Source organism: Streptopelia decaocto (assembly GCF_964273445.1).
Source record: "Streptopelia decaocto genome assembly, chromosome: 3".
In the NCBI taxonomy this organism is placed as follows: Eukaryota; Metazoa; Chordata; class Aves; order Columbiformes; family Columbidae; genus Streptopelia; species Streptopelia decaocto.
The window spans coordinates 101,298,354-101,317,246 of record NC_138656.1 but is presented as its reverse complement, the minus strand read 5'-3'; the positions used below and the strand labels follow the sequence as shown (position 1 = coordinate 101,317,246).

The window sequence follows — 18,893 nt, the reverse complement described above, 5'->3', positions numbered from 1 at the left end:
TTTGTTGATTCTCTTTCAAATAATAAAAATGGCAACATCCTGTTTACATATTCATGCATTATACTCAACTAATGGTTTTTAAGTACTTCCCCAAAGGTGTGGAGATACTATTAGAAACAAAATATTGGCACATATGATAAAAGTAATCCTCTACAAAAATATTATGCCACAGAAGATATAATCTTAAGTTTATTGCTCTGAAAAATGCCAGTGAGACTGAATTTTACTGTAAATGTTCATCCTCCAAGATTAATAATAACAAAGAGAAAATCTGTACCATGCTTATTTGATCATTATCTTTCTATAGGTGTGTTTGGTTTGGAGGTTTGTTTTTTGTTTTGTTTTATTTTTCTTTTTTTTTTTTTTTTTTGCCTTTATGTATTTCCTTCTGTTTCATCCTTGATAGTGAATTCAGAATTAAAAAATGAAGACACAAGAGTATTAAAAATCACTCTTGCATGCTTTTTCTTTGAATTTCCGTTATGAAAGTCTTTTTAATATCAAATTCATTACATCATACTACTATTTTTAAGAGTGTTTTATATTCTGAACATAAAAGATGTCTATAAAGACATGTCAGTATGAGATTATTTCCTGAATATGATTACTTTTAAAGTGAACTTCTAGTCCAAGAAATTATCATATTAATTACAATATTAAAATCCTTTAAAAAAACATTAATGTGGTACGTAGAAGGAAAGAATGTAAATGATTGATAAACCTAGGTCATAAAATGTGATTAAAGTGTAGGTTGTAAAGCCAAGGATATTTTATATTTTTTATTGTACACTTACAATGCAATCTTGTTTCTGTATCTATTTTTTTCAGAATTGCACTTGTTGTTAATTACTTTTTCCATATATTTAACACCTTGTTCTGTTCATAAATTACTTGAAAACTTGCTCAGGAATTTTTTTGAGGTCATAATTTAAACACCTGCAAAACTGAACTAGCTTGTCATATGAAGCAGTTCAGAGTATTTTCCAGTTGAACTTCATGATTTTTGAGCTACTTTAGGCAACGTGATTTCTGATGAGGTGAAGTTAACTGTTAAAATGTGGTTCAGTGCCTGAATTGGTGTAGTTGTATCTGTGATGCTTTGAGGTTGTAAACAAGGCAAGGTTTGTAACAGACCTAGTGTTTTAATTAGACTGATTAATTTGGTTGGAAAAATGAGTTTTCAGACACATAAAATATTATTTACATCTGTAATTGTAGTAGTCTTGAATACTACACAGCAGTTACGAGCTGTTGCTTCACTTAGGCTGTCTGAGAGAGGTGTCCTTTCTTTTTCTTTGTTGATTTCACCTCTGATCCCTGGACCTGAAGAAGGGGTTGTGTGCCTTGATGTGCCTGCTTTTGCCAATGTCATTTGTTCTAGTGAGAGGTGTTACTTGTACCTGCAAATCTTGCCTTGTCATTACCAAAGAAGTAAAAGAAATAAATTTATTGGGACGATAAGGAGATGCATTTGCAAGGTGCTCTTGAATCATAAAAGTGCAAGCAGAATTAACAAAAGTTAAAAAGGGAAAAATACCTGTTGACTGCACAAGAAGTAGTGTAGGTAGTTTTTTACAAAATTAAAGCTGCTTCAGAAGTAACAAACCCTATAGCTGTGTCTGCTTTTTCCCTTTGTCCTCCTTCACTGCAGTGATCCCCAGCTTGCCTTGTGCTCTCCCAGCTGCTGCTGATGCTGGGGAGGTGGTGAGCAGAGCCTGGTCACTGGCAGGGCAACCACCAGCTCTGTCCTGCCTGTCCTTCCTCAGGGCTGGACCTGACTGAGGTATCTCTTCTCTCTGCTGGTGATTCCATTGAACCTTGCAGGAAATATCTGCCTCTGAGATGTCTGTCTTTTTAATTTAGATTCAAAAGGGAGATGAAGACTGACAGGCTCAGCATGACTACACAGTTGTTTCCTTATGCAAACAGGATCATCCTCTATGCTCACTGCAATTTGTGGCCACGCGTTGCGCTGGCAGTGAGCAGACTTGACAATGCCAATGTGCCTGATCACATCCGTGCTGATTTATTGGCTTTTTCTGTGGTCCTCATTCATCGCTCCCTGGCACCGTGTGCCGGCTGGCGCTGGGGCCGTGCGGCCGGCGGGGGAGCTGGGAGAGCGCCAGACACGTGCCTGGCTTCCCGCCGCTCGCACCTCCCAGGGCTCTGCCGTAATCGCTGCTTGTTCCCCACTTTCCTCTCTCCCCGGCGACCATTCAGCTCAGCTTGCAGAGCAGAGCACGTGCCGTGTTTCACTGCAAGGGAGTTTCCACATCCTTTCGCTTTTCACACTGAAGGATGGATTTTTCAGGAGATTGGGAGTCTGAGATTTTCTCTGCTTTTAAATGATGGGCTTTTTCATTTTCAAGCTTACAGTGATTTCTATATATGCACATTCTCCAGATGTTCCCGAGATTGTCAGAGGTCAAGTAGGAAACTTTAGGAGCTTTGGATATGATCAGGATCCAAAGTCTATAAATAATTTCCACAGTTCGTTGTTCAAATCTTATCAATTACTCCTTGTTTTCTCATCTGCAAGATTGTGGAATACTTCCACAACGGAGTCAAGACTGAAATAAATCTGCCTCTGCAGTCCATTTTCATAGCAATTACAGATCGATAATCTGGTTGATTATCTTATTATTTTAGACTTTTTCAGTTTTGCAAGATTAACAGCTGTGTAAAATTGTTGCTGTATAATACTAATAGCTTGTATAAGCATCAACAGAGCATCAAACAGAGCACAGCTGTGGTGCTTAATTGTGCCCCAGTTGCTGAGAAGCCCTTTGTCTAAAAGTGATTCAATCAAACTTGGGTTTATATTATTAAGCTTTTGGCTTTTGAGGGCGTTCATAGCTTTAAATGCCAGAATTAATGGGCCAGAGCAGGTTACTTCTCCACACCTTATGAAATTTTCCCTCAATGTGATAACAATGAAAACAGTTGCCCACTAAAAATGTTATTTTTCTGGAAACTATAAATGTTTTCTAAACAATATGCAACATTTTCCTGTTTGTTTTTTTTTTTTTTTCTATACATATTTATTCAAGTATGCATACCAATGAAAACTGGACTTGACAGAAGAGGGTTCAAAGTAGTATCTCCAAAATCTCCGAAGTGGTGGTTTCAGACAATTTCTTTTGCACATACATATACAGACACACACACCCACACCCACACTATATATATATATATATATATATATATATACATACATACATATATATGTAGGTCTGCAAACCCTTCTTGTTTGTCATGCCTTGTATTTCTCAGATTCAAGTACAGAACTCAGATGATAGCAGAAACAAGTTAAGCCACTATGTCACTATCACTATTTGGATGTGTAAACAGTGTGTAAACAATAACAAATGCTTTATAATATTTCAGCTTAGTTAAGAAAACTGTTTCAGTATTTTTCTTTTTGTTTAACGTATTTTCAGGTATCTGCACTTTAATCAAATAGAAACGTTGGAACCCGAATCCTTTACCCATCTTCCAAAACTTGAAAGGCTGTAAGTTTGTTTATCTTGGGGTAAGATTCAGAAGTCAGCTTGCTTCTTTGTTTGAATTAAATCAAGTGTTTGAAACTGAAAAATAATATTTTTCTCATTCCCACAGATTATTTTTAATCTACATTTTTTATTTTAACTACTATGTAGTCTTTGCCAAGAATGCCTGGGTCAGGCTGATCTTATAGGCATGCAGCAGTGAGCTGTGATCTCTGTTTGGCCTAAAATAAGTGTTATGAATGAAGAAGTATATGATTCATATTATGACTTTTTTTTTTTAATTTCTCATTTGAATGCTTATGAACTCTCTTCTTTTGATTAACTTGGCCTTTTAAGACTTCTTTTTTCCCTTATGGACACACCAAATATACCTTGGAGACCACTTTAAAAATAGCAGCCAAATAGCAGCTGAAAAATATATATTTTTTAAAATTTTGTAGAATTACTTTAAGGACTTCCAGAAGAAGTAAATGAAATGAGTATGTGTCAAAATCTGAATTATCATATGAATATTTCTCTGCTTTTTAACAGATTTTTGCATAACAACAGAATAGCTCATTTGATTCCTGGAACATTTAGTCACTTAGAATCTATGAAGAGATTGTAAGTAAATTGAATTATTATTGAACTAAAGGAAGTTTAAATAATCTAATGATACTGTATCTCGTCTTGCAATTTTATCTTCCTTGAAAATGCCTTTCACAGTATCACAGTATCACAGTATGTGCCTTTCATTGTGTAATTGTTTTAAATACTGTATAATTTTTCCTAAGATGTGCTCCAATTGTTTACATACATAGAGACCATTGCTTTATATACTACACTCTTCAGTGACCGACTAAATCCTTTTGTTATTTTCCTGTCTTGGAATTATTTGTAGTCATATGGTCTTGTTTTGTTGACCAAATAATATAGACAGCTCCTTCATTGGTTTGTTTTCATTTGTTTGGTTTTTTTGCCTCTCTTCTCTATATGTTACTGGATGATTCTTCTATGATCTCTTTCAATATTTTATTACTTTGGTATTTTCTTTTCATTGTTTTCTTTGTCCTAATCTGATGACAAAAACAGAGTTATAAAAAGGTACTCAGTAGTGTAAGGATAAATATATTATTTGCAAAAGCCACTCCAGAAGCCAGTTCTTGAACCGCAACTGGCTTGGAAAAGAAAAGGCTTCTAAGTCCCTCAATAGCATTTGAAAACTACATATTGATCAGAGTGCCATAGTAAGATGACTTTCAGAGGGTTTTCCATCCCTTATTTGGATGTCCACTGATCTAGCATAAATATTATCTAAAATATTGAAGATTGCTGTTTTGAGGCAGGCAGTCAGGTATTCACACTCCCCTTTCCAGGAGGACTGCGGAGGGTGAGCTGTGTAGTCACAGCGCCAACTCCACCGGGAACAGAGATGGCAAGGGAACAGCAGGAAGATGGTCCTGCTGGCTTTGAACAGTTGTGGAGCCACTCCTTTAACTAGGGGTGAAAGGCAGAATTCAGTAAATTTTGATGGTGAATGCACCTTCCAGTAATAGCTGCTGCACACATACCTCTCTTAAAAGTCCTGTGGAGTTCAAGTGAACAGAGAAAGATGCTTCTTCACATAATGCCTTGGTAAAGGGGAGTTTTAATAGTGTCTGTTACTGGAACAGTACACTGGGCTAGACTGTCCTGGTACCTTCTGATGTGAGAAAGCTTATCCCTAAAGGTAACATCATGACTTTCGTGTTCCGGATTTAAGTTCTACCAATGACATCTGATATACTAGGAAACATTTGTTAAAATAGCTTGTAAACCAGTTTTCCTTGGTCTTCCCTTTTTTTTATAGGAGAGCAGGGAATAAAAAATATTTCAGCATTTTTACAAGAGGTTAAAAAAATATTAAAAGACAAAATGATCAAAATGTTTACTACTCCCAAAGATAAACCAAACTGAGGTTTCTTTACCACGCAACTTTATTTCCAGTTTAAATACGCACACATCTAATTGTACAGATTTCTGTATTTAATGATTTTTTTTTCCTACAGAGCCCTCCACCAGAAAGTGCAGTGCTCCAGGTAGTAACAGGGCTCTCCACTACTGGAAAGAAAGTCAACAGAATTTATGCGTTCTCATTATCTGCAGTAGGCAGGTGTTTTACAAAGTTACTGACCCACTGAACTCGACAAGAGCTTAATGCTTAAATAAAACTGTGGGTCTTTGTCTCAGTTGCCTGATCAGCAAAATGGGAAGCTGTAAAAATGTCAGGTTGGCTGTCAAGTTACTACAGTAATAAGTATTAAACAGGAAAAAATGTGTATAAGTTTCTTATTTAAGCAAAGTTTATATAACGTCTAAATAAAACCTGATTTATTCACTGAATGCTGGGGTTAAAAAAGAAACATTCAGCTGCTTGTTATGTTGAACATAGTCCAAACCATGCAGTGAAAATAATATGCATTTTTGTAATAAAGACTACCAGAATGCATATAAGCGAGTGACCATCACCTGTGTTCCAGATTACCCCTTGTCTCTATTGACAGAAAAAGGTGCTGCCCAGGTTGCAGAACCATTTTGATCTCAGCAAAATAATCAGAGCTTGCTAAAAACTGTTGTGACTGCTTCATTTTTTGTGCAGGCGTTTGGATTCAAATGCTCTCCACTGTGACTGTGAAATCCTGTGGCTGGCGGAGCTGCTGAAGACGTATGCAGAGTCGGGTAATGCTCAAGCAGCAGCTACCTGTGAGTATCCACGGAGGATCCAGGGAAGATCAGTGGCCACCATAACACCAGAAGAACTTAATTGTGGTGGGTTTACCACTTCCTCCTGGATTCTTTAATGTGTTAAAAGTACCCAGACTTTGTTGTTGTTGTTGTTGCTAAGAGTTGGTTCTTCTGTTCTCATGGATAACACTGACCACTTCTGTTCAGTGTTGGTTATTTCCAGAAAACTTCCTGTGTTCCTTCTTGTTTTTTGTCTGCTTCTGCTGGAACCGGTTGCTTCCACACCTCAGCTTATCTTTAATAAAACAAATATAGCCATGTTTGACATTTCTCATCGAGGAACTAAATGTGACTAAATGTGAAAGAGTTTATTTTTCCTTTTTGTATTTCAGTTTTGATCATAAAAGGATTGTCCCCTAGGGTCTTTGGTGTTCTGTTAATATTGTTTGCTGTCCTTTATTCCCTTTTGTTCAGGGGAAAGGGAGGAAAGAAACCATACAGAATTGCTTCTGATTTCTGATTGTTAAAACTCTTGTTTATGTTATTGGAATCTGGGTTGGGTCATTGGATTTATTTTTTACTCAGCTATATTTGCAGAGTGCCTTCACTGGCACTGAAATCACACCACTGAAAGATCAATGGATAAGCACTTCCATGAAAATCCTTTTGTTCACCTGTATTCCTTCAGCCTAGGAGCACTCAGGCTGTTCACTCTGGGTGTCCTGGGGCTTGGCCCCAGCACCTCTCCTGTTCCAAAGCCAAGGTGAAGGTTTCTCATTGTGTGATGGGCCTTTGCCTGCTGGATATAAAATAAGTAAATTGTCCTTTTGGTTATGTGTTGGGTATAATTCTGATAATGAGAATTGTGACCGTAAGCACCTACCAAGTTCTTGAAAAATACAGTAAAAAGGGAATTTGGTGCAAGAATAATTCATATGGCATTCTGCCAGCTCTCTGCACATCTAAGGAGCCTGAATATGGAAATGGCAGGAAGCAAGCTGGACAAATTCTTCTGTAGGAGGCAGGTTAGGCACTGATACTTATCTAGAGGAAGTTATTTTAAATGGCACTTTTGCTTGCTGCTTTCAAGTTTTTCCTTCATAAGCAAATTGAGCCTCTGTTCAAATAAATAAAACAGCTACTTTAGAACCTGATACAAATTTGCACAATCCATTTCCAGTCTGCTAAAAGGTCCTAAGGAACAATGGAGGAGGCCAGAAACCCCACAGTCACTTTTGCATGTGGAAAAGTGTGTTTAATCCTGATTAAGCATATAAATATTTTAAGGTAAAACATTTGTGAAAAATATTTTTCTACAAGGTGTATGGAAAAAATTTTATTTACCATTCTTTAGTAGTTTTAGAACAAGTAAGTGTTCCTCATATGTTTTATTGTTGATACAGAGAGGCCAAGAATTACATCAGAGCCTCAGGATGTGGACGTTACCTCAGGGAATACAGTGTATTTCACTTGCAGAGCTGAAGGCAATCCTAAACCAGAAATTATCTGGCTTCGAAACAAGTAAGTTTAAAAGAGGAAGTAAGAAACTTGATGTAAGTATGTTTATCTGGGCGTGTGTATGTTTTTGGGTGCATGTCCACATGCCTTACTGGCTAATATATGGAATAGTTACATCAGAAACCTATTATAATTAAAAGAAGTATATGAAGTAATAATGACCCAGATCTGTTTTATTAGTAATTCTGAACACTTAAGAGCTGATAATTTTAGAAAATATTAATTTGTAACTATGGTACTATTGGTAAATTTTCAGCTGTAGTTATACCTGAAAAGTCACTCACACCTGTAGAGCTGTGAATCATTTGTATGTAAGTACCTGGCAATCCAATATGAACATGTTGCATGTGCGGTCTGTGGGTTTAGCCAGTGATTGCATACTCTGTGCAGATCTATTTATATTACATTTTGAGGCAGAGCAAAAGCTACTTTTTTTAAAGGAGTTCAGTTGGATAGGAGTTAGGTTTCAGAGGAAGCCTTCCATGAGCCCCAGCTCTTCAGAGGCAGCTTTCCTCCAAGGTGTAGCTCCATCCCAGAAAATGGGAGTTATAGCAATTTGGGTTGGAGGGGATCTCTGGAGGTCTCCAGTACAGCCTCCTGCTCAAATCAGGATTATACCAGGTTGCTTTATCCAGTTGGGTCTGAAAAGCCCCCAAGGATGGAGGTGGCACAAGCGCTCTGGGCAGCCTGCTCCATTGCTTCTCCTCACTGGCTAGGGCAGGAAGAGAAGGCCCTATAAAGGACAGGTATCTTCCAGCAGCCCAAGGGCCAGCCTGCTGCAGAGCAGCTGCTTGAGCTCTGCCCTGCGCCTGGCTCCCTCCAGCAGCACTGGGCACAGCATGTTGCTCCCCCATAAACAGTTGTTAATTTATGACAGACATGTTAATTGTGAGTTTACCTCTAGTTTATTCAGGCTTTGGCTAAATAATGCTCTAATACAAATGGAAAACCTGATCTGGAAAATAAATTCCTTCACATTTTATATTATCAAATGAACCATTTTGGTTTGTTAGTTGCTGATAAAGTGGAACAATTTGGAGTCCTGGTTCTGTAGCTTTGTGCTGATGTCAGTAAGAACCTCATGTGCAGCAAGGGTACAGCGTTTATGGAGTGTGTCAAGAACAGAGCCTTGAACTTGGATGGTATAATTATTTCATTAAAATTTTCTTTGGCTCATGTACTTTTTATAATAAACAAAGAAAACATGTATTCAGAATACACATATGAAAGAGTTTTAAGAAGAAATTTGAACTTGGGGTGTGGGATTGTTGACTCTGGCTTGTTTCCTGGCTGCATGAATGAGAGCAAAGCTCTTTGCAAGGTACTTGAATATGGCAAGATTTCAGTCAAAAGCCATTGACCTGTTGAGCAGTATGTTGAATAGATCAGCAGTCAGACTGGGTTTTGTACATGGGGGGTGAGATCTCATCCCTCCTCTGTGCTTTGTTCATCTTGTAGTGAGGAATGGACTGAGAAACAATTCCTTTAATAAAAACCCTTAATTGTTCTTAGTTAATATCACAGAAAAGTATCCATGACATAGCCTGAAGACCTGATCTTAACCTACGTTTCAAGCCAGTACAAATTCTAAACATTAGTGCTTCTTGAGAAATCCAGACAGAGGTTTGCACAAAGATGGTTTTACAGCAACTAACCTCTCTTCTAGCAGAAAGTATCTTGAGTGTTGAAATTACGTGAAATACTTCCAGCAGAAACAGTCTTAAAGGAAAATGAGACCAGCTATATGTATTTTGTTCACTCTTTTCTCCGTAAGCATTTACTTATAAAAGTATTTTGACTTTTCATTTTGAATATGTAATATTTGCATAAGCAATATTGGTTTATTTTTTTATATTTCTTCTCTTCTGGATAAAACAAAAAGTTCTATTATTTTACTTAACACAGTAAAACTTTTTTTTTTCCCCATGAGTTATTTGGGTAATATATTTTGTGTTTTATTATTTGGTAGTTTTCTGTGCTTGTGATTTAAAGGTTTAACTCCAGCAGATTGTTTTCTTCACAGTAATGAGCTCAGTATGAAAGAAGATTCCCGTCTAAACTTGCTAGATGATGGCACGTTAATGATTCAGAATACTAAAGAAACAGATCAAGGCATTTATCAGTGCATGGCAAAAAATGTGGCTGGAGAAGTGAAAACTCAGGAAGTTACTCTTAGATACTTTGAGTCACCAGGTAAAGAATATCGTCTGAATTTGCATTCAGATAGAGAATTATTTTGATAAGAAGTTTGCTAAAAATAAGATGCTTTAGCTATTGTATGTTCTTGACATGTAGATTTCTTGTCCTTGGGCATCTTAAGAACTAGATCATGAGGTTATAGTATCTCTGGAACAAAAAAACAAATCAGCCAGTTGATTAGTATCTTCATTGTAGTATGCAATTCTGATTATAGTCATGTAGGCTAATTGTAGCAGGGTTAGGAAAAGAAGCTGTTGCAATGAGACATTGCTCAGTGCAATGATGTTGTCCTTGGGTACCTGAAAACCACAAGCTTCCAAACAGGCCACTCATGAAAGCTTTGACACACCCAATACAGCCATCCTTCTCAGGAACCTTTTAGCCTGAGTCTCTGTCTAGCCAGTGCTTCATGTTTACAAGCACTAAATTCCTGTCCAGGTCTGTAATGTTTTTAAATTCTAAACTTTGCAGTGAGAAATTTTGTTTTGACACTGTCAAGTAATCTTAAAATGTCACTGCAACACACACCTGTGTTTGGAAAAAAGTTACCACAAAGTAGCTTAATCTATTTCGTCTTTTGCGCATTTATGGTAATTTTTAGCCAGTTTGTTTTCTGGGTCTCAGTTTCTATGCCTCTGAAGAGACCTTTATAAAGATCAGGAAATGAAAAGGAAATATTTGAAAATTGTTTTAATAGGAGTTAAGAGAAAACATCAGTGCAATTGTATGAGCTTTTATTTCTTATCTATTGATATTTCTAAATGTCTGCAGCTAGATATGGCTTAAAATGAGGCAGAATTTGCACCAAGATTAGAAGTATGTTGGAACAGAGCTATTATAAAACCCCTAGTTTCCCCAAACTGTTGCAATATTCAGCTAAATTAGTGCTATGTGAACTAAAGTTCATATTTAGGCATTGCTCTTTTTTTTCGCAGCCCGGCCTAGTTTTGTGATTCATCCACAAAATACTGAAGTTCTAGTTGGAGAGAGCGTTACCTTGGAGTGCAGCGCAGCCGGGCACCCTCAGCCACGAATCACCTGGACCAAAGGCGACAGAACCCCTTTACCAAGTGACCCTCGTGTCACAATAACTCCATCAGGAGGACTTTACATACAAAATGTGAAGCAGGAGGACAGTGGCGAGTATACCTGTTTTGCAACTAACAGCATAGATAATATCCATGCGACTGCATACATCATAGTCCAAGGTGAGTAACATTACACTAGGAGTGAAATGGTGGAAAACATATTAGGAGGAGCATATTCCTTCAAATTGTGTGATTTCGTCTTTTTTTTTTTTTTTTTTTTTCTGAATTGTCAGAGCCGAACTAAAATCATAACAGATTTTTCTTTTAATTACACTATTCTAGTGTAGTCCATAGGAAAGTTGCTATACATTTCATTGACAATATATTATAGATACTAATTCTCTGAAAGTTAAGTTTAATTCATTATTCTCAGAAGTTAATAATTGGTGTTTTGAAATGTATGTTTCTTATTATACATTTTGTTTGCCAGTGTCCAGCTTTGGGGTAACTAAATGTTTTCTGTAATGGGTAGCAATTGTAGAAAATATAGCTTGTCTGTGGAGTACTAGAAATGGAGTTTCAAGTACAGATCTGTGCTGCCTTTCTTTTATAAACACTTGAGTGAATGTGGGTACATTTTCTCCTGAGTTTTCTGGAAACTGTCACTCTGCTAGTTGAGACATTAGCATAGCTTTTCTGAAAAACAAAACTCTGAGTACTCTAACTTACTGTGATCACAATAACCTTGGCATTATATGTCAATAGTATGAATATAAAGTATTTATATTCATATATATATCAAAAAGTTTCCTGCGTAGGTGGAGACTATTTTTTTTACAAATGTTTTAATGCTGAAACTTTTATTTGCAGAACATTTTGAGTAACCTTTAAATTTAAGTTTGTTTCTGTCATCATATTAAGATATCTAGTTGGCAAACAGTTTAGGTTACAAATGCTTGGTTCAATTTTTAAAGCTGTACACAACAACTTGTCTGTGTGGTTTGTTCATTCTTCATTCACCAATGGTTGACTGTGTTTTGAGAGCTGAACAAAATTCCTTCTCACGCTGATAATACCGTGATGTTACTGCAGAAACTGGCCCACACTCCACTCACTGCTTTCCTTTGTGTAAAGAAGAAAACAAGCAGCTCAGGGTGGTTCTGACTACATTGCATTTTCTTCACAATTTAGCTGAGGATTTTTTAAGAGAAAGAGAATAAGGTATTTTTAATCCAGGGAACACTGTGTTTGATTCTGCAAGTCTTACCATACTTCTTATATTAGATCTATGGCAGCAGATCCCAGAGGCCTTTGCTGACACCAGGGCCGTCTGTGAGGGAGATGTTCTTTTTGCACAAGTGGCTGCCCTAACTCTGTGCCCCATAGTGGTCACAATATAAAACAGTGTCATTAACATCTCTTTTACCACCCGTATGAGATATTCAAGTCACACGGAAAACTGTTCATCATTTCAAACAGTCATACATTTTTCAGGTTTCTTTTTTTTTTGTTTGTGTTTTGTTTTGTGGTTTTTGTTGTTGTTTTGGTTTGAGTTTTGTCTGTTTGTTTTTTAAAACATTTTGTTTTCTCTTCTGTAGCTCTACCTCAGTTTACTGTCACTCCTCAAGACAAAACAGTGATTGAGGGACAAACCGTTGACTTCCCTTGTGAAGCACAAGGCTATCCCCAGCCTGTTATTGCCTGGACTAAAGGAGGTAAGTGTGTTCCTTTTTTACTTTTAAACTATTAGAATAGTTTGACTGCTATTTAGGAGTCACTGGTACACTGAAAGAAATTCCATGTGTTTTGATACTTCAGTCTTTGAAGGAAACAGGGCTCATCTCTCTCTGCTTTAGCTAGAAAAGGCAAGGTGTCCCACAGAACCTAGCTACCTCAGCATTTTTAATTATTCAGCAGAAAAATCGCTCAGTATATGTCTCCATAATTGATTCCTTATAATAATTGTATAAGAACTATGAGACAAATCACATTTGGTACCTATCACTGCCAGTCTGCTGCAGAAGAAATGGGGATAGCTGTCATTAACTGGAGATTGGAAATTAGGTAGGATGTGCTCCCTTCAGAAATCAGAACAGTCCAAGCGGTAACTGACATCAGTATAACTGCATTTCTGTCACTTAATGTGCATTGACAGGAACACTGGGGTGTACTCTGCAGGCTGTTTTATCAGGTTGTGGCTTTAAAGGCATTAAGCCAAATCCAGTGGGAAGAAATAGTGTAGTGGATATTTGATTAGTAAGTAAATATTCCAGAAATAGCTCTGTCAGGCAAAAGAAGTATTAGGAAATTCTAGATTACGGTAGATAAAGTAGATTTTTAACAAACTCTTTGTCACTTTGATGCTGATAATGTCCCTCTTTCTCCTTCTGCCAAGATTGCTTCAGTCAAATGAAATGTCCAGAAAAGAAGAATAGGGTAGAGGCACTGATGTGCCTTTTATTTTGTTTTTATTATATTCAATTTTTTCAAGGCTCTATGCATTTTCCTATGGATTCTCTAGATGGTCTAGGCATATGAGATTGTGTCTCACTCTCATGACATTAATATGAAATAGACAGTAATACCTGTTGGTGTTCTTCTTATGATACCTTCTCATTCAGCTGCTTTGTCATGCTCCTTAAACAAAAATATTTATTTCTACCACAAACAGAGATCAGCATTATGATTGTGTACATATGGATGTTTTGTTTGCTTTGTATGTTTATCTTCTGAGAAGTAAATGTTTCAAGCTTTTTTATGAGATACTTAATTTTTTCCCAATGTTTTATCAAATTTAAAATCTACTGGATTTCCCATTTTCTGACACAAAAGGACTTTATTCTGCACTGCTATAAATAGCAAATGCTGTTGCTCTGTGTTTCAGGAGGCCAGTTGTCTGTTGACAGAAGACACTTAGTTCTGTCCTCAGGAACCCTAAGGATTTCCAGGGTTGCTCTACATGACCAGGGACAGTATGAATGCCAAGCTGTCAACATTATCGGATCTCAACGGATTGTTGTATACCTGACTGTACAGCCTAGAGGTATGTTCTCTAGATACAGCTGCTGGGAAAACAAAGCAAAAATTCAAGCTTACACTCCATACGCAGTACTTTGTGTGGTTTATTTTCCCCTGAAATTTAAGATTAAGAATCAATTATTTTTGATGGCACAAAATGTTAATATGAAGTAGTTTACCTTTGTTTAGAATTAAAAAGTTTCTGCAACAGCTTGAATAGTGCTTGGGTTTTTTCTTCTGGACTTTTGTTGCATTCTAAAATGGATCTAAGTTGTTGGTTTTCAATTACAAGTTGTTTTATTAGTTTGTAAATTGAGCATGTGGGACAGCGTACCCTGATAGACTTTATTCAAAGTCACTTGGAGACTACATACGCTTACAACTAAACATGGCCTGTTTTGATAAAAACTTGTTAGAATGAGGCTATATCTTTTGTTGTTTAAGAAACTTGCTGTTCAGGGTATTGCTAACGTTTCATATTTCTGATAATTATTTCTGGCTATATCTGGTTTTAGATTCCAGGTGTTTTTTAATAGATATTGTATGGATGCTTGTCAGTATCTTCTGTGAAAGTGGTTTATCTGATTTATTTATCTTTTTTTGTAAAGAATGGAGGTTTGCTTTGAGGATGACAGTATTCCTATGCTTGGGAAAATGTTTTGTGAAACGTCTTGTTTCTTAAAAGACTCTATGCTCTTAACTAAATAGTGTTATTAACATAATGTTTTGATGTCCAGAAAGAGAACACTTTATTTTACAACAGCAGAATGACCTTCACAATGAAAAATCATTCCTTAAAATAAGGTGAGGCAGGAAAAAAAAAATAAAACACCCCATTTTTCTTGTGTTTTTCTTCAGGTAAGTTCTAAGTAAGCTACTTCTAGGATTAATTAGAATCATACTAATTTAGTTACGTACTTTGCTGTTAAACTAAATTCAAGGAGGTTAAACATTTAATTCAAAGCATTTGTTGTTAGTAACATAAACAGTATTTTAGTGAAAGAGGCTCAAATGTCTTCCTGAGTTTAGATGTTTCTCAGAAAAAAAACAACCACATCATTTTTTCTTAGTTAAGAGCAGTACTGGGAGATCGACTTGTCAGAATCAAGATTTTTTTTCACCTGTATAAAATTGTTGACTACACAAAACAAAACTCAGTTTTAAAAAGTGTTCTAGCCTTCCAGTTATGTTAAACTTGAGTAAAGTTTAATGAAATCATTTTTTGTGTAATTCAGGTTGCAAAATTCGGTCACCAAGGCTGCATATGCAGCCTGAAATTGGAGCTCTCCATACATTCATTGCAATGCTATTTTCTATTGTGCAAGAAAAAACCCTTTTTCTTCTGGGATTCTAACAAAAGGACTGTTCATCTGAGGAATGTTTAGTCATTGGTTGCTGTGGCTAAATCTGTGTTAATGAACTGAGATTAATGGTCCTGGTGTGTTTGCTGGCTTGACGTTGCTCACAGCCACAGAGCCAGACGCTCTGACTCCCCAGGCCTGGATACCTCCCTCTGGATTTGAAAAGGTTTCTGGTCCATGACAGCCATTTGTATACAAACAATTTAACACCAGGGCCAGATTTGGCTAGTAGTATAAATGTCTGCTCTGTGGACAAATACTTCACTGTAAAAACACAGTCCTGTCCCACTCTCCTCAAAATATTGATATGTTACAGCAGAAATGCAATTCTTAGTGTTTTCATGATCTTGGATGTGCTTCTCATTATGATATTTCAGATGCTGGATGTCAATCTAGATTTGAAGGAAATTAGGATTAAAAAATGCATTCATTTTCTTCACACTGGATTTAGGTAACTGTGTGCCCCATGTCCTTAAAACTGAAGGTGATTTTCTGATGTTTTAAGGCCTAGGGGTCATTGGCGTCAGGGAGGTAGGAGCTCTGTGAAGGCTCCGCACCTCAGCTAAATGGGCTGAGGGAATCACAGTTTAAAGAGTTGTGAAACGTTTTGCTTTTATCATCTAAGAAATCTCTGTTGTTGCTATTTAGAAGACTAAAAATTAAAAAAATGACAGAAGTTGATGGGGTATTGATTCTGGTGACTTTGTTCAGATTTAGCTATTCACAGAAATTTTTAGATTTTTTTCAGAGTTTTTGATTTATGGAACTTTGGTGGTTTTGGCAACTACTAGCCTGTTTTTTTAGAAGTTAGGAGTACTTAAAAATCAGTCTGAAGCAGATGTCAGGAAGAAGGAGTTTTAGCTCTAAGACAAACTTATAAGCAACTGAAAACTTGGAGACAGAATTGGGTTATAGATTAAGAAATGTTGGGTAACTGGAAAAAATAGTCAGTGCTGGCCTCTTTATAGATCATCTTTCACACAAGTTGTATTTCATACTTTGTCAATATGTATCATTTATTGTTTTTAGTGACTCCTGTATTTGCCAGCATTCCCAGTGACATGACGGTGGAGGTTGGCACAAACGTGCAGATCCCATGCAGTGCTCAAGGAGAGCCAGAGCCAGTAATTACATGGAATAAGGTACTAGATATTTGTTTGGTTGTTGCAGAGAGGCAGTGGCCTTTCCATCTCTTCATAACTAGCTATTTCAAGTGCACGTTATCAAATTATTGCTTGCTCTGATGTCTGATAACGTTACCTGGAGTTTGATCAACAAATCTTCTTTAATACAGAGGATGTATAGAGATATCAAACCTGAATTCTCTCTATATATATAGAAATATATTTATTGTTATGCAAATCACAATACAGACCAGCTAAAATTCATAATGTAGCCCTTAAAAAGTCTACATAATTTAGTGACAGTTCTTTGTGAATATCCTATTAATATTCACACTTTCAGTGATATTAAAGATATTAAAAAATATAAAATACAGTATTGCTGAGCTCTTTGGTGGTGTTAGGTTGACACTTCAGGCAGGACATATTTCGATAACTATTTGATAACCTCTGTGTGGCTTTGATTTCCATTGGTGCAATAATGGTTATATCAAATTATTAGTTACAGTTATTAGCAGAATTATGGGTGAATTAATGGGTTGCTAATACTGATCTTCAGTTTTCCTGATTATCTTATTATCTTTTCAATTAGTGAGCATTAGAAAATATATTTGAAGGTACCTTAAATAGCTTCTAAATGCATAGCACATGAAGAACTAATATAGATAGAGCTCCTGAGATCTTTTTTAGTTGGTTAATTTTGAGTAAAATGAAATATATATGTTCTCAAGAGATGCTATCTTATTTTTGGGTCTTTGATTTTATGTAGTGAAGACCTCTGACTATTAAAATACTTTGATTTATAATAATGAGTACTTCTAGAAGTAAATAAATACACTATATAATTTAGAAGTACATGCAAATCTTCCTGACAACATAACGTTGTGTGAGCTTTTTATATAAGTTTATCTGAATCTATTTGATTATTATCTTGGCATACAAAATCTGAATATAAAATAAAATGTGAAAATAAAAGAGAAAAAAAGAAGGCAAAAATTCAGGTTTGAAAACAAAGAATATTTAGATAACTAAACATTATCCTTTGCTGCAGGATGGAGTGCAGGTGACTGAGAGTGGAAAATTTCATGTGAGTCCAGAGGGATTTCTTACCATTCGTGATGTTGGAACAGCTGATGAAGGTCGATATGAATGTGTTGCCCGGAATACCATAGGATACTCCTCTGTTAGTATGGTGCTTAGTGTTAACGGTAAGGTGTATTAATCAGAGGTATGAGTTAGATTATTAGTTTTATTCTAGTTGATTAATTTTTAAGATACAAAAAATTAATAACATGTTAAATTATTTATTTTATTCATAATTTTATTTTTCTCCCATAATGCGCTCGCTCTTTTTTTTTTTCTTCATTCAGTTCAGGCAACTGTCTGCACAGATGTGAGGAAGATGGGGATATGTGAGCCAAAATATCTCTAGGAGTTAAGATTCAAAACAAACAATGCTTTGAGTTCCAGTTAATCATAGTAGTTTCCTCTTGAGATATCCTTTGGACCTATTACAATTTGCTAGTTGAATATACAGTCTAATCTTTAGGGATAAATTGACAAAAAGTCTTGTGTCATCTTTAAAAAGGCACTTACAGCATTTGTTTGAAAATTAGGCTGCAACCATTGTGAAAGAATTCAGGAAAGTCATAATGATTTTGAGAAGCTAAAGGAGAAAACAGAAAGAAAAAGAGAATATTTGAGCTTATTCTAATTATTTGAAAGTAATAGTGACAAATAATAGTTACCAATTATGAATACATACTAATTGGTAATAAATCAGCCAAAGAGGATAAGGAAATAACTTTGTTGCACAGATTGACCCTAATGCTCTTCTGACTTATTGTGTCAAACTACAGATTGTTCAGACTCATTTTGATAGAAAATATTAAGGCAACTGTATGTTTGTTTTTTGTTTTTTGTTTTTTTTTTGTCCTTTAGTAGAAAATGTAACACAATATTTTTTGTACCATTGAAAAATAAGTATTGAGCAATGATTTCTTTTACATATTGGATATTGTTTCCCAGTGCTAAGTCTGTATTTTGTTTACTAAATTCATAAATATGTATCAGTGATTTTTCTAATGTATTGATTACCATTATATCATTCACATGGTGTCAGTAAAACTATGATGTTTTCTCACTTAAGTTGCTTTTAGTAGACTATCAGTCTATCCCCTCCTCTATAAAAAATAATATTGCTTTGGTCTATAATGATGATTTCTGAGAGAAAAATTGCAGAACTGGCAATCGTTCAATGATGAGGTTTCATCTATATATATGAAGTCTGCAAATGAAAGAAAATCTGTAAAAATCAATTAATCTTGGTTACTCTGGAGGTTCATAGAAAAAAACTTGGGGTTTTGTTTGTTTGTTTGATGGCTTTTAAAAATAAAAAATAGCCAGATCTCAAATCAGTAAGAACTCTGACAAATG

The 18,893-nt window shown here is 35.9% G+C and overlaps 1 protein-coding gene across 2 annotated transcripts in view; it reads left to right on the top strand.

Annotated features, from left to right (window-relative positions):
• Positions 1 to 18,893, top strand: part of PXDN (peroxidasin) — an 85,702-nt gene that overhangs the window by 39,714 nt on the left and 27,095 nt on the right. For both annotated transcript variants that reach the window (XM_082047679.1, XM_082047678.1), the window contains 10 exons: positions 3,441 to 3,512; positions 4,041 to 4,112; positions 6,127 to 6,296; positions 7,616 to 7,733; positions 9,754 to 9,923; positions 10,865 to 11,137; positions 12,556 to 12,672; positions 13,842 to 14,000; positions 16,366 to 16,478; positions 17,509 to 17,665. In XM_082047679.1, coding sequence (XP_081903805.1) covers positions 3,441 to 3,512; positions 4,041 to 4,112; positions 6,127 to 6,296; positions 7,616 to 7,733; positions 9,754 to 9,923; positions 10,865 to 11,137; positions 12,556 to 12,672; positions 13,842 to 14,000; positions 16,366 to 16,478; positions 17,509 to 17,665 — 1,421 coding nt within the window. The remainder of the gene's footprint in view (positions 1 to 3,440; positions 3,513 to 4,040; positions 4,113 to 6,126; positions 6,297 to 7,615; positions 7,734 to 9,753; positions 9,924 to 10,864; positions 11,138 to 12,555; positions 12,673 to 13,841; positions 14,001 to 16,365; positions 16,479 to 17,508; positions 17,666 to 18,893) is intronic.